This window comes from Akebia trifoliata, chromosome 5, assembly GCF_017979445.1.
Source record: "Akebia trifoliata isolate Shusen 1 chromosome 5, ASM1797944v1, whole genome shotgun sequence".
Taxonomy (NCBI): domain Eukaryota; kingdom Viridiplantae; phylum Streptophyta; class Magnoliopsida; order Ranunculales; family Lardizabalaceae; genus Akebia; species Akebia trifoliata.
The window spans coordinates 9,871,787-9,887,651 of NC_141379.1; the positions used below are offsets into that span (position 1 = coordinate 9,871,787).

The window sequence follows — 15,865 nt, forward strand, 5'->3', positions numbered from 1 at the left end:
TCGAGATACCTCATCCGGATTTCTGAAACATATCTAGTAACAAAATAAAGCATTAGAATAAACATCCATCATTGGGAATCGTTACGATCGGGTTGACGAGTTGATTAATCAGGCGGATACAAAAATATGGTGTCTACACATATATAAGAGTGAAGTCACCTGGGGACAAGTGGGGACTATACCTCCCATTGAAAAAAATTTAAGAAAAACAAAATTAACTTTGATACACCCCATAGAATTTGTAATTGTTAGAAACCCCTCTAAATTTTCAAATAAACCTCATGCATCCTAAGAAAATTAAAAAGAATATAATTTTGATATACCCCTACATTTTGGTAAATATTAGACGTAAACCTAGAAGTTTCAAATGTTCAAGGCATCCCATGGTAGAACCAAGTAGTTTAAAAGAGAGTCGGGCTAACTTGACTAACGTGGTAAGATTTCAAATTTTCTAAGTTATTTAGGCACACGTAAATTATCACATTGGCAATCCAACACCACAACCTTCTAGATTTAATTGAAAAACTCATTAAAAAAGATTTTTTTCAACTTGATCCAAATTATTAAAAATAGACAGGTACCTAAATTCCCAAATTCCAAATTAAAATTCAACGGGGAAAAATAACATCTTTTTTTTTTTTTTCAAAGTTCTTAGAATTTTGTCTTCTACATCCTTATAGCATTTTGACATATTCTCCCATGTTTTGGTGAATATTAAAGGAGTACAATTTTGGAGACTATACATTTTAGAAACCTCACATTCCTATTGGTCCACTTGAATTGAGGGAATCCTTAATTTACAAAATTACCCACTTAAGGATATCTTCAATTTACAAAAATACCCACGAGGATGCCTTCAATACACATACCAATAGGAGTATAAGGTCTTTTACAGTCTACAAAATGTCGTTGTCCAAAATCAAACTTAGAGATATTCGTTTTGTTTTGAAAATGATGACATGCCTCCCATGACATTAATAGCTTAACAGACTAATAGAAAGAAAGAAAAAACGATACATCCCTTGAGTGTCTTTTATTTTCCCTACTTAATGAAATCTAATGGAAAATATTTTTTTAATCTTATTTTGTTATCTTAAATGAAAAAGAAGTATAATCACAAAATTGTGGGGATTATAACCAACCATCGCTTACATTAATGAGTCCAACATTGGCATATAAAGAAATCAAGATTATCGATTGATCATCAATAGAATTTAATTAATCCCCACTGATAGAAAATTCTAGCTCCACTCTTGCCCATAGAGAATGTATGTCAAGGACATGTTTTACCTTCTCTTCTCCCTCTTTCCTAAAATACCCATAATTTTACTCTCTTTCTCCCCCAATCTCGTTTCCTATATTACCCTTTCAACTTTATTATTTTTCCACTTCTCCCCGCTTTCTTAACAACACCTCTCTTACTTTATTATTTTTTTTCTCTTTTACCCATTTTAACTCCATAGTTTTTTTATTTTATTTTATTTTACTTTTAAAATTAAAAAATCAGATAAATAATGTTTGTTTGGACTTTTTTTGGCTCCAGTGGATTTCAATTGAAGCCCAAAAGTAGCTCCTAAAAGAAATCGTCCAAGAGAGACTTCTTTAAATGACTTTTGTGGGAAGTCAAAAATGTAAAACAGTTCAAGTGTAGTTACCAAAATATCCTTCATCTTTAATCAAATTTCAACCAAACTTAACCTTAAAAAATGAAATGAGATTATCAAAATACCCTTCATCTTTACTTAAATATCCTTTATCTTTAATCAAATTTTCAATCAAACTTAACCTTAAAAAATAAAAGAAAATTATCAAAATACCCTTCATCTTTACTAAAATATTATTCATCTTTGCTAATTACCAAAATACCATTCATCTTCCAAAATACCCTTCATTTTTATCAAAATACTCTTCTTCTTTAATCAAATTTTCAACCAAACTTAACCTTAAAAGATAAAAAGGAATTATCAAAATACCTTTCATTTTTAATCAAATTTTCAACCAAACTTAATCTTAAAAATAAAAAAGAATTATCAAAATACCCTTCATCTTTACAAAATATACTCTTCATCTTTAATCAAACTTAACCTTAAAAAATAAAAATGAATTTCCAAAATACCCTTCATCTTTATCAAAATACCCCTCTTTACTACCAAGACCAAAGCAATTCATCATCATTACTTTATTATCAAAACACCCTTCATCTTTATGTAGATGTTGGATTGTGTATTATACAAGTATTTTCTTTATCATATGTTCATTTTAAAGAGGAGATGCTATCGAAATTTCGATGGAATTATAAAATTTATAAATTTATTAAATTGAAAATAATTATTTTTATAATTTTTTAATATAAATTTATTATATTTATATATATTTAGTGTAATTATATATTTATTAAGGTATTTTGCTTATTTTTTGTGCATCTTGGGTGTATTATCAACATTAAGCGTATTCTGGTTATTTTACTAGAATCTAATAATAAAAAACTATCAAACGAACATCAATTTTTAGCTTATGTACTTCTGTAACTAACAAGCTTTTGTTAGATGTGGCTTTTCAGGCTATGGGCTTCTATTTCTTCCAGAAGTCAGTTTCTGGAGTTGGAACTGACTTCTATAAATAATAGACCCTTAATCTCTATGAATCTCGAAGATACCTCCTCATTTCATTTTCTATTCCCCCCCGTCCAAGAATACCCTTTCAATTTTATTATGTTTCCTCTTTCACCATCTTTGAAACCCCAAAATTTTATTTTCTTTCCTCTTCGCCCCCTTTTTCAATAATACCATTTTAACTTTATTGTTTTTACCCTTTTACCCATTTTCTACTAATTTTCTTCAACTTTATTGTCTTTCTTTTTTTACCTCCTTAACCCTAAAGATGATTATCATGCCATAGGGATGGGCAAACTCTAGTTATGTAATATAACTTAAACTTGACAATATCTTTAAGAAAGTAAACTGGCGTTAAATTAAAAGGGAGCGTTTGTAGGCCTGAAAGAGAGCCAAACAATGTGCCAAACATTTTTTCAATATATGAGTAAGAAGTTTTAGAATAGGCTGATTTTTTGTGAGGATGATTTCTATGGTGAGGAGATCATCTTCCAAAAAAAAAAAAAATCAACTTATTTTGAAACTTCTAAACCCAATTTACTAGTTGAATAATCGTGAACCGTCAATTATTTGTAAACCACATTTGATGAGGCTAAAAGTTTAAGAATAGGCTGAATTTTTGTGAGGGATGATTTCCTCACCATAGATACCATCCTTACAAAAAATTAGCCCATTCCGAAACTTCTAGCCCATATGTTGAAAAATGTTTGGCTTTCTCTAGGGCCTTCGATCACTTCCCTAAACTAAATTATGCCTTAAAAATGATTGTGGCTCTAGTTAGGTATGTAACTTAGTTATATTGTACTAAAAATGTATTAGAAAAGGTATTAATTTAGAAATAATTTATGGAATAGAAAATCAATGTGAAGTATATATAGAGAAAAAGATAGAGAGAGGACATTATTTAGTGTGCCTGAGGTGTATCTTTTCTTCGATTCTCCACCTAGTCGAGTTAGAGTGACATTGAAATTGACATCGTTTCACACATTGCTGATGTCAAGGTGTGCATAAAACCATAGATGTTTCTCACTCGTATCTCAATGAAAAACATCTATGACTCTATTAGCACATCCATGCCAGCTATGTGTGAAACATTGTCATTTCAGCATTTTTATTGTTAAAATAAGGACGTACGTTTGGATCAGTAGTACACGATGTACCTTATAAGTCAACCACAAAAGATAACGTGTTAGTCAACATAAAATGCATATGTTACAACCGTACGATCAACACTTATGTTCTTATTAAAACGTTTACGTTATGATTAGGCCTTCAATTGGTGAACAAATATGCGTGCGAGAGTTAAAACATCTAATATTTCGATTTTTGGAAAGTCACCAAACCAATCCAACCCCAAATTTCATCATGATTAACAATGGTTACCCATTCAACTTTTGACACAAAATTGAAAGAAAAAAACACATATATCTGATCTCGTACTCCAGGGATACCCAACTCCAAGCATCTTTTGCTCGCCACATGGCACACTCTTGAATTTCTCTAGATCAAGGATCAGCCTGATTGGTGATTTCTAGGAAAATTTTAAAACGTGGACCCAATCAGTGGCTTGACCAGTTTTTATAACAAAATTGGTTCAATTAGGGAATTGTCATTGGTTTGTGTGAATATTATTTTTTACGAAAATAAAAAATGTAATTTAAGGAAAAGTATATATTAATTTTTTTAATAAATATAATTCGATCCAACCAAATTAACTTGGATTGAACCAGAGTCCGACCAATTTGATAAATTTTCAATTCAGGGATCATCATCTAATGTACACGTGTTTTGTTTTGTAAATTGGGATTAAAAGTTTTGAAATGGGCTGAGTTTTGATGAGAATGATCTTTTAATATGGACAAACCCGTCATGAGCCTATGAAAGGCTCCGAACCAATACAGAAAATGCTCAATTTCAATGGTTAGAGATCACCGATCAGATTGAGATTTTGCCAAGAAGACTATCAGAGGGTAGCCCAGACATTAACAAATAAGTGGGCCCAAAAACATTTTACCAATGTATTGGGTATCCCACAAGTACAGTATCAGTGCTCAAAACCATGTTTCTCTTGTTCCTTTCTCCCTTTACTATATACTTCACGAGTTGGTAATTTAGTTTGGGAGTACCCACCAACCAAACCAATATTAGTTGCATCCTCTCTTGACTAAATATCAACTTCACACAAAAGCCATCTCAATAACAGAAACTACAAAAAACATAAATAAATATAAACAATCCTAAAACCTTCTTACTTATATATCTCAATGTTCATCAATTCATTTCATTCCATCAGAAATCAAAAAACCAAGGAAATGGCTCATACCCAATTTTCAAAACCTCATTTTCTCCAATCCTTGGCCTTAATCTTCTCCATTTTTTCCATTTTAAGCATCAATTCTCATGCAGTAGATCCTCCTTTAACATTGGATTATTATTCATCTTCATGTCCAACTGCACTAGAAATTGTGAGAAAGGAGATGGAATGTGAAGTTCTCGCTGAACCACGAATGGCTGCATCGATTCTACGATTGCATTTTCATGACTGCTTTGTTCAGGTAAGATTACCCGTGAAACCATATGTAGCAGAACTATACCATACTATGCTACTAAATATGTCACATAAGCTCTCTAGATCACATATAGATATATGGGTGGCGTTCAATGGCCAACTTTTTGGCAAAACATTTTTCAAAATATGAGTTAGAAGTTTTGGAATGGGCTGATTTTTGGTGGGGATGATCTCTACGGTGAGGAGATCATCATCACCAAAAATCAGCCCATTCCAAAACTTCTAACCCCATCAAAAATAGTTTACAAAAAATGGACGGTCCACGATTTTTCAACTTGTAAACATGGGTTAGAAGTTTTGGAATGGGCTGATTTTTGGTGAGGATGATCTCCTCACCGTAGAGATCATCCTCACCAAAAATCAGCCCATTCCAAAACTTCTAACTCATGTTTTGAAAAATGTTTTGCCAAAAAGTTTGCTAAAAAGTTTGCCATTGAACGTGACCCTAGATATGTATATATACTATATGTGTCACATAAGCTGTCTAGATGGCATATATACATATATATGTATGTCGAGCTAATGAGCTGTTTTCAATAACGATAACGATGCTAATGTTATAACAATCCCTACAATAACAATAAAAATCTCTATCGATGGATCTCAGGGTTGCGACGGGTCAGTTTTGCTAGATGATACAATCACACTGAAAGGAGAGAAGAAAGCACCAACTAATGTGAACTCTCTGAGAGGCTTTAAAGTTATTGATAGGATCAAGAATAAGCTCGAATCTGAATGCCCAGGAATCGTTTCTTGTGCAGATATTCTCACCATTGCAGCCAGAGATGCAGTAATTCTGGTAAAGGGATAACAATAAATTAATTTTAATTTTTACTCAAATTGTTCATACTTTAGGTCATTTAGAAAGTTTTACAAAATCTCCTATTCAAAATAAAGAATTTAGTGTGTATTTAGATAGGAAGGAACGTAAAATAAGCCAAATTTGATATTTGAAAGTTTTGATGGGGCATTAATGATAATATTTTTGAAACTTAAACAAATTTTATAGATTTTTACTCAAATTGTTGATAGTTTAATTAGATCATGTAGAAACTTGCACAATCTCTTATTCATAATGAAAAAAACTAGTGAATTTAGATAGGAAGCAATGTAAAGTAAACTAAACCAAACTTGAATCTGAATATTTGGCTTAATAGTTTTGTTCATAAAAAATAATGGGTATTAGTAGTAATTAATATTTTTGTAACTTTGAAAAATTTTGTAGGTTGGTGGTCCCTATTGGCATGTTCCATTAGGTCGAAAGGACTCGAGAAGTGCTAGTTTTAGCCTAGCAAGCACAGATCTTCCTACTGCAAATCAGGGCCTTCTCAATCTCATTTCAAAGTTTCTTTCTCAAGGCCTATCAGTCACAGATATGGTGGCTCTTGTTGGTAAGATCTCCTCAAATTACTAGAATATATCGGTCAGCTTACAACGTTGATTTTGATCTTGGAGATAGGGCATAAATGGGTTGGATTTTATCCGAAATCGAATTTAGAGGGTTTGGGACCTTGGAGTAGGTCCGAATTAAAAAAATGGGTTGAATATGATTTGATGTACTCTGATCAGAATCGGATCTGGGTCCGATATGAATCCATTCATATATCCCCCTATATCAGAATCATATATTGCTTTGAAAATTATACTTTTATTCCAAATATCATTTTTTACTATTTTAATATAACATAAATTCTTATAAATAAAATGATAATAATGGTAAAATAGAATAGTATAGCAATTAACAAATGAGTATAGAAGAAAAAATATTGAACTCTCTGAAATTATCGGAACTAAATCAAGAAATTCGAGAGAGTCGGATCCAGATCCAGATTAAGTGAAATCAAAATGATCCGGATATGATTTATCTAGTATGATCCAAGTCAGATTCAGGTCCATATAAATAAATTTGGATCTGATTATGGTTTTACTTGGATCTGAGCCGAATCCAACACATTTTAAGTCCTACTTGGAGACTTATTTAATGGTAAATCTTGCACCCATAACTGTTATTATAATCTATATAGGTTCACATACGATAGGCTTAGCCCGATGTGAGAACTTTCGAGCAAGAATTTATGGAGACTTCGACGAAACATCACACAAGAATCCTGTCAGTGAGACATACCTTAGCAAACTGAAATCAATTTGCCCGGCAACTGGAGGAGGAGATGATAATACAACTGCAATGGACAATGTTACACCTAATCTGTTTGACAATTCTTTCTACCATATTCTGCTAAGAGGGGAAGGGCTACTGAACTCGGACCAAGAAATGTATTCTAGTGCGTTAGGGATTGAGACAAAGATGCTTGTTCGTAAGTATGCTGAAGATGCGCTCGCTTTCTTCCAACAGTTTTCGGATTCAATGGTGAAGATGGGAAACATTACAAATCCTGATAGCTTTGTCAACGGGGAAGTAAGAAAGAATTGCAGATTTGTGAACACTTGAAGCTTTGATTGTTGGGAATAAATATATAACACCTTGTGATGTCAAGAAGTTAAAAACATATTTCATATACCACAACTATTTTGTATTCTCCTCATTCAATTAAAATGGAGAAGTTTATGTTTCTCATGATTGAATTTTATCCAAAATCATTGTCAAACAGTTTTGCTGCCTAGATTAACAATAATCAGACCCTTAATAAACTGCAAGAGATGATGTTACAGTTTATTTTAGAGTCGTGCTGGAATGACCTCAAGATCGGACTTTATATGGCACATGTAGACGTGAAAGTGGATAGGAACCATAGATGCATTCAGTTGTACCTGGAGGAAAGTACCTATGGTTGCTATACACTTTCATGTCATGGTGTGCGATGTGAGGTTCAATCTTGAGATCACTTCAGCATTATTCTTTATTTTAAAACGAGTCGTGCTGGAGTGACCTCAAGCTGGAACCTCATATCGATACGACTGAAAAAACATTTATAATTCCCATACACTTTCATGTCAAGAAGTGAAATATGAGGCTCCAGCCTGAGGTCACTTCAGCATTATTCTTTTAAAACAGGTAGTCAGACCCATTTTCCACAATAAATTTTTGGGGTCCAAGAATGTGGGGGACATCAATACTAGTAAACCGATTTTCTTTCTAATTTTTCCAAGGAGATCAAACAACAAAAAAATGATTTTCTTTCAATGTGCAATCAAACCAACCATTCGTAAGACAAAACAGGTCTCCTTATAATCAAACAAGCTGAAAGTTTTAGAGCAACCACTCAACACAAACATTTTGATTATCATTAAGATCAATAAAGTAGCGTTTCTACGATAGATCTGCTCAAAGATTGTTGAAGGAAGAACTCAATATTTAAAGATCTAAAGTCTGAATATCAGCTGGACTGCTTTCTAACTGTCAGTGAAGAAATAAAGCAGTAGTAATGACCCTGGTCCCTTAAACGTTAAATAAATATCAAACACCCATGTTACATAAAGGCAGAATTGGTTTTGTTTGCTCTTCAAAATAGGGAGGATGAGAGTTCAGTGACATCTGAGACAACTTGGGCATAATCTGCCTTCAATTTATCTTGTTCCTCCTGGCCCATTTCCCCCTTGGTAGGCTTTGTTAGCACCAATACACAGCATGTAGGCCTCTTGGTTGCTCCTGCAGTGGCTAGATCCTGTAAAGATCCATCAAACAAATTAGGTTTGGAATATGAACAATATATATAAACATAAGCATGTCATACACACCCATGCACATATATGATAAAACAAAATATAGGTATTGGAAAAGATATTCAGAAATAATGATTCAATAGATAGCAGGAACCAAAATGCTAAGGCCTTACAAATTTCATGTAAAAGAGATAAAATCTCTATAACCACATATATATATTTGTGGCAATGTGAAAGTGATAGGTGTAGCTTCATTTGAAAGAAGGGGTACATACAAGCCGTTAGAAATCTCAATATCTGTTTCTACAGAAGAATCACAATGGTCCAAAAAAAGAGAAAAAAGAAAGAAGAAAGAAACAGTAGGAAGAGTAAGGGCAAAAAGAAATCTACAACCCAACATAACTAGTTGTGAGCATGATCCACCCACTCGGCAATTTGGAGATTGAATCAATGGGTAGCGATCCACCTCTTACGAGGGTCAGCTCCTACTTCATAACAACTAGATCACATTAGCCAACCAATCAAGAGAAAAACTGTGTCCAGTAAACATGACTAGTTAAGGAAAAAAAAGACACAACCCGGACAGCTAGATCATTTTTATGCATTAGGACCAACTCACAGTGTGCCCCAGTAATACAAATATTAATGATGAAAATCCAGAGGTGCTTGTGTATTAGACAATAAAGAAACAGAACAAAATCCTCAAGCACACATCACTACTCCAAAATAAGACTCCCTTGATACTAACTTGCAACAGAATCCTTCTGGACAAAATCCTCAAAGAAGAGTGTTTTGAGCAACTCGTGAATATTTGACTAAGAAAATAATGTTCCTTCAATGTCCATTATTGAGCTGTTAACTACTACTTACCTCACCTCGAAAGCTCTGGCATATCTATCTCCAAATACATCAGCAAATTGCAAATGGAAGAACACTTCAAAGAATTCTACTTCTAGTTTTAAATACAAAAGTGGACCAACTAGCAAAATGGGACGCAAACAAACAAAGAAGAGTCACAATACATGTGGAACAACAAAAAGATATGAAGCCAGCTAGAAATCCATGATGATTCCTCTTCTAGCAATAAAATGATCAATGTTTAAGAGTTTATCTAGAGTGACTGACTAAAATACACATCCCCACTTTCGATGGAATTTCCAAGCCATCAAGAAGGATTGAGCCGAAGAATGGGAAAGAAACAAGTACAATAATTTGCCTATGAAATTACCATATTGACTCTATAACCATTTACATGTTTTCCATCCTAGAAAAGAAATGAAAGAACGCAATACAATCCTTCAACCTAGCAACTTATTCTACCAGCCAATCATTCAATTTTTGCCTAAATAACAGATCCAGAAAGAACATCATGATTTACACTCCACAGACCTGATTTTGGGGTTGTAGTATTTCAAGAGGAAATTTCTTGGAGGCATTTCTGTCGGGCTTCTTGTTGCATAATTAATTGTTTGGTGAAAGTGTTTAGGAAGTGCTTTTTTTTTTTTTTTGGGGGGGGGGGGGGGGGTTGGATACACTTGTTTGGACATTTTGGGTATTAGGTAAAAGTTGTGAACATTTTGATCGTTGATTAATATTGTAAATACAATCTAAAGGTATTTTAGTCATTAACTAAAAAAAGTTAAGGGCAATTTCATCCAAAAAAATCCTAACTTTGTGACCCGTCAAATTCCCAAAAACTCTAAAAGCAAGAAGCTGATTTGGGTAGTTTCTGCTTCCGGCCCATTTTCAACTTTTTTTCCTTTGCCAGGAAGTGAAAGTCAGGCTATTACCAAAACCAAAATTTAAAAACCTAAAGCAATTTTAGGGGCCAATAACACTGGAAGCCCCAAACCCCACAAAAAAAATAAAATAAAGCATGCTGCCAACTGCTACCAAATCATCTCTGGTCACAATATTGTGCAGCATCCAAATGAACCCTAAAGTACAGAACCCCTCGCTGTGGTGGACATCAGGTGCACTCTAAAAGACTAAAACAGCCCCAAATAAATCCTTAATTTTCCCCTTAACATAGAATACAAGCAGCACAGAGAAAAGACTCCCAACTTACCTCTTTTGAGGGAACATACACATATGGTATGTCAGATTCTTCACATAGGATTGGAACATGTGTGATAACATCAATTGGAGAAATGTTTCCAGCTATAATGCATAATCTGCACCACCAAAAATGATCTCCATTAATTCACAAACTTGAATGGCTAATTAAGATACACAAAGAAGAAAATTAACAAAAAATCAATAATGCCGTGCCATATCTTTTAAAGTTAAGCTGCTTCGGTTAAACTCTTTGATATACATGAATACATCATATTCAAAATGAAGGGGAGAATAATTGCCTCAGTGACTCTAGATTAGAATTTAGAATTCAAAGCAAATTCATGAAACACTCACTCCTATGCATCTTACAATGCTCGGATGCTTCAAAACTGAGTTCCACATAAAAGTAGGCCCATAGATACCCAAAATTACAGGAACCCCATAATTTCTATAATAAATGCAAACGACATACAACATTACACCCTTTTAAAAAAAACATATATCGGTTAAAGAATTAATGGACTTCATTAGTTCATAGCTTGGGATAAATGTTAGAATTAATGCGACAGCTAGAAGCTGAAAAATGATACTATGTTTTATCATCATTGAAGCCTTATCCGAAAGATTTGGGAGTGCTGATTATGCTTAAAACACTAAATTTAAGGCATTGTCTTGACATAGCCGATTGGATATTGCGAAATAAGGAATTGTCCGCACCTGTATCTGACCATCTTAGTTGGCATAGGGCAGGCAAACTCCAAATGGATAGGAGTAGAGCATGTGAAACAGATTTAGCCTTCCCCATGTGAGAGTTGAGATTTCACCGGTGAGATGAAAGGTTGGCTTTCCAAAGCCCAGCTCCGGTGCCATTTATTCAGTTTGTAAACACCGTTTGCGTTTGCCATGCGTTAGAAAAACTGGATGGAGCAGAACAGTATTTTGACCTTTCGAGGGAAAGAGTATTTGTTCCAAGATGTCATTACATCCATGATGGGTTTAATATTATTCCGGAGCAAAGTTTGGAGGAATTCAAAGGGATCTTTTGTGAGAAATTTATGTTCAAATGGGACTCTTTATTTCTAGTTGATTGTAGGTGTAGTTGTTTTTCTGTTTTTTGTTTATTTTTATTTCATCATCCCAGTTCAAATCCCATCATAGAATCCATTAACTTTTTGAAACAAACATATAACAGAAAGAATTCCTTGAAACAAGCCAATGCACCACTACCCATTATATTAGTAGCATAGGGTAATAAAATGAATTAATTTCAACCAACACATAGACAAAATGGAATGAGTAACCTCATAAAAATATGTTAAAAATACGGCATTGCCGTGCAGTAATAAGAATGATGAAGACTTTTAAGGCTTTCCCCAAGTAGCCACTGTAACAGATACAAAAAAAAAAAAGTTAACTAATCTAGCGATCAAATGATTAAATTGAATCTTGAGTATCATCTGGATTCAACAAGATCACTTACTACAGGAACCATCCAAGATCATTTTCATCGATCTTTTTCTAACTCCCACCAGGCAAATATAAAACATTTGGCAGTTTTGAGAACTAATCACAATAAAGCTCCACAACAAAGTCCATTTGTATTCAGCTAAAACTTCAGATTAGATTCTACAAGAAGGAAAATGAATAGGAAGAAGACAATTTTCTTCAGATAGTGATGAAAAAGCTGACCCTTTATTGCCGCGGCGGATGCTCTTAACCACCTCCTTCACTCCTCTCTTCAAGCATTTGGATTCTGAAGCTGAAAAAACAGAACCAGAATAATATAGCTTCAAAAATTAGTGAAGAAAACAAGAAACCCAACGACCACATAGAAAATTATGCCCCAAAACCAAAACCCATAACCAATATTCAGAGCAAAGTACCACATAAAGCCATGAATTAGTCAAATAAATCAGAAAAAAAATAAATAACACCCGTATGAGAAAAACTAGAAGAACCCAAACCCAAAATCATATAAACAATATAAACTAAAACCCATATGAAAGAAATCTGATAGAAAAAAAAAAAACAAGAACAACAACTAACAAGATATCTTCATCACAGAGGAGAGGTGTACTAACCCAGAGAAACCCAGCAACTATTTGAAGAAAAAGTTTAAAATGACAGAAACCCAACACCATGTTTTCACCAAATAAGAACAAAATGCAAGAAAAGGATGAAATTTATACCTCTTCTGACGAGCTTGAGAGTCTTCTTGCAAAGCTTCTTCCCTGCAAGAGGTTTCGCTATTGGAGCTAGATTCTGCATCTTCTTCTTCTCCTTCTGAGATCTCTCTGTTTCACTATCGCTTCCCATCTCTCTCTCTCTCTCTCTCTCGGCAAAGACAGCAAAGGTTTAACAGCGGGAGGGCGAAGGGACTACCTTTCGTTTTACAGGGTTTTAGGTTTTTATGTACGCCTACGAGTGATGAACGACAACGATTTGATCAAAATTTATTTCATCTGGATCGCTAATATTTAATGATTTAATCTTGATCGTTTGTTCAGAATATCTATTTAAACAAAAAAAAAAAAAAAAAGATACTATTGGCAGCGCAATTTTTACTTATTACACTCCAATTTCTTAAATTATTTATCATACCACATTCAATGTTAAGGAAAATTATATATCACAAAAAAAAAAATCCAAATAAAATAATATTTATTAAAAAAGAAACAAGTTTTTAAATTTTATAAAAAACAACTCAAATCGGCAGTCTAAGTGCCATTTTTATTATTATTAACAAAATAGTACTTAAACTGTCAAAAAAATTATATTTAATTTTTTTTTTTATAAATTGACAATTGAACTGCCATGAAAATATTTTTATTTAAAAAAACAAAAATTTGATACTTGAACTGTTGAACTTTTTAATAATTATTTTTTAAAACTTTGGCACTTTAACAACCGATTTTTTTTTAAATATAAAAATTCGATATTTTAAGTGCCGAACTTTTTCCCTCGTGTTTTCCATCTTTCTTCTTCTGGTTCTTTCTAATTTCCCTCATTCTTCTTCTTCCTTCTACTCCTCTTACGGCAGAATTTTTCGAGTGCAAAAGTACCGCACTTCTACTCATTAAAAACCTTTGATCAAGATTTTTTATCAAGATTTTGATCAATATTTTTTTATTAAGATCTTGATATGAGATTATGATCAAGATCTTGGTCATAATCTTGATCTGAATCTTGATTGAGGTCTTAATTAAGATACCTCACTCCTTTAATTTTTTACTCACTACAAAATATGAGGTATTTTGAGACGGTTTTAAACTGTCACCAATTTCATGGAAACCGCCTCCAATATATATAAAGGTAGTTTAGTAAAAACACCCACTATAATGGCGTGACTAATTACTTTTAGTGGCCAAGTAAGGGTGATTTTTAAACCACCTATAAATAATGTGATTTAAGGGCTTTTTTTTTATATTTTTAGAGGTTGTTTGAAAATTGTCTCTAATAATAATAATTTAATGGCGGTTTTAAAACCGCATCTAAAGAATATGATTTAAGGGCGATTTTTATATTGTTAGTGGCTGATTGAAAATCACCTTTAATAAGAGTAATTTAAGGGAAATTTTAAAATCACCTTTAAATAATGTGATTTAAGAGTGGTTTTATATTGTTAGAGACTAATTGAAAATCGCCTCTAATAATAACAATTTAAAGGCAATTTTAAAATTGCCTCTACTTATTGTTATTTAAGGGCGATTTTTTATATTTTAAAGGCAGTTTGAAAATCGCCCCTAATAACAAATTTTTAAAAAAAAATTATTTTAGGCCGTTTAAAACTACCTCTAATGCTGTAAAAAATATTTATTAAAATTTTCGTTCCAAAATAAAACCTACAATTATATAAAGAAAAAGAGATGTTATTTGCACCCCATATTTCACTTATCACATGTTTATAAAAATATGCCTTAACCTGTAAATATGTTGTGTGGAGGTCTGTGTGAAAGCGCCCTCGATCCGTGGGTTGCGGATCCACTTTTTTGGAATTTGGGATTTGGGAGTCGCCACCTAGTTATTATGGTCTAAGAACCCGAAACATTAACTCTAAATAGATAAGAAAATATTGGTCTACAAAAGGAATAGGTCCGGGGATCACGTTATGGGGTGGAAGGTGTTAGGCACCAACCCCGCCCTGCAAATGTCGGTCTCTACTTTCCCAAAAATTACATTGCTAAAAAAATGACCTAAAAATACAATAAATAAATAAAAATTACTTTTTACTTAAGTAATTGAGACAACGGGTTCCCTCAAAGCTGGCGGAGAGCGTCCTTGTGTGAGTTTTTTTTTTTTTTTCATTATTGAATTTACTTTCGATCTCCAAGACAAGGTATCCTCTTCCTAAATCTGAGTATTTTCTAGTTTTTTAGATATTTTTTGAAAGATTTTTAGATGTTTTTGGAAGGTTTCTGGATGTTTTTAGAGCAAAAAACTGGGGTTTGGATGTTAAGTAAGGAGTTGGGACTTTAGATTTAGGATTTTGGGAAGGTTGAGAGGTGTTTCTGACTTCTCTTTCCTAGGATTTATTTTGACTTGCGAGATTTGGTTGTGGAGGCTCCTATTTATAGATTTTTTTGAAGTTTTTTAGTTTGACTTGGATTCTTTTAGATAACATTAGGTTGTTTAATTAGGTTGTTTAATTAGGATTTTAAATTAGGGTTTCATTTTTATGTACAATGTAAGAATATTTTTTAAGTTTTTAGAGAACACCCATAATTATATCTTTAATTCTTTGGACCACCAGATGGAGGGGTCTTTTAATAAATGTCAGGTGGACCCTTACTTAAATGGGCCACTACTTAAAATTTAGCCAATGGGCTTAATTAATTGGTTTTAATTGTTTAAAATTTTTAATTCAATTTATCAAGATTTCACTTTGCGTTACTTAATGTTTTAATTATTAATTTCAAAATTTGAAATTTTTAAGGTTGGAAAATTATCGTTTTGCCCCCGAAGAGGACTTTTGCGTTTCGAGGTCATTTTTTGATGTTTTGAAATC

General features: G+C 33.0%; 2 protein-coding genes across 2 annotated transcripts; one reads left to right on the forward strand and one right to left on the reverse strand.

Moving 5' to 3' along the window:
* Nucleotides 1-4,847: 4,847 nt before the first annotated feature.
* LOC147401434 (Peroxidase superfamily protein) lies at nucleotides 4,848-7,756 on the forward strand. Its single transcript, XM_086442755.1, has 4 exons — nucleotides 4,848-5,167; nucleotides 5,789-5,980; nucleotides 6,407-6,572; nucleotides 7,206-7,756. The coding sequence occupies exons 1-4, from the start codon at nucleotides 4,877-4,879 to the stop codon at nucleotides 7,628-7,630; spliced, it is 1,074 nt and encodes a 357-aa protein (XP_086298881.1). The 5' UTR covers nucleotides 4,848-4,876; the 3' UTR covers nucleotides 7,631-7,756.
* A 646-nt stretch (nucleotides 7,757-8,402) lies between these two features.
* Nucleotides 8,403-13,262, reverse strand: LOC147401435 (Ribosomal protein L7Ae/L30e/S12e/Gadd45 family protein). Its single transcript, XM_086442756.1, has 4 exons — nucleotides 13,050-13,262; nucleotides 12,550-12,619; nucleotides 10,871-10,976; nucleotides 8,403-8,804 (listed from the first exon to the last, which is right to left on the reverse strand). Exons 1-4 carry the CDS (start codon nucleotides 13,174-13,176, stop codon nucleotides 8,643-8,645), a joined length of 465 nt encoding a protein of 154 aa, XP_086298882.1. The 5' UTR covers nucleotides 13,177-13,262; the 3' UTR covers nucleotides 8,403-8,642.
* Between the last annotated feature and the right edge of the window lie 2,603 nt (nucleotides 13,263-15,865).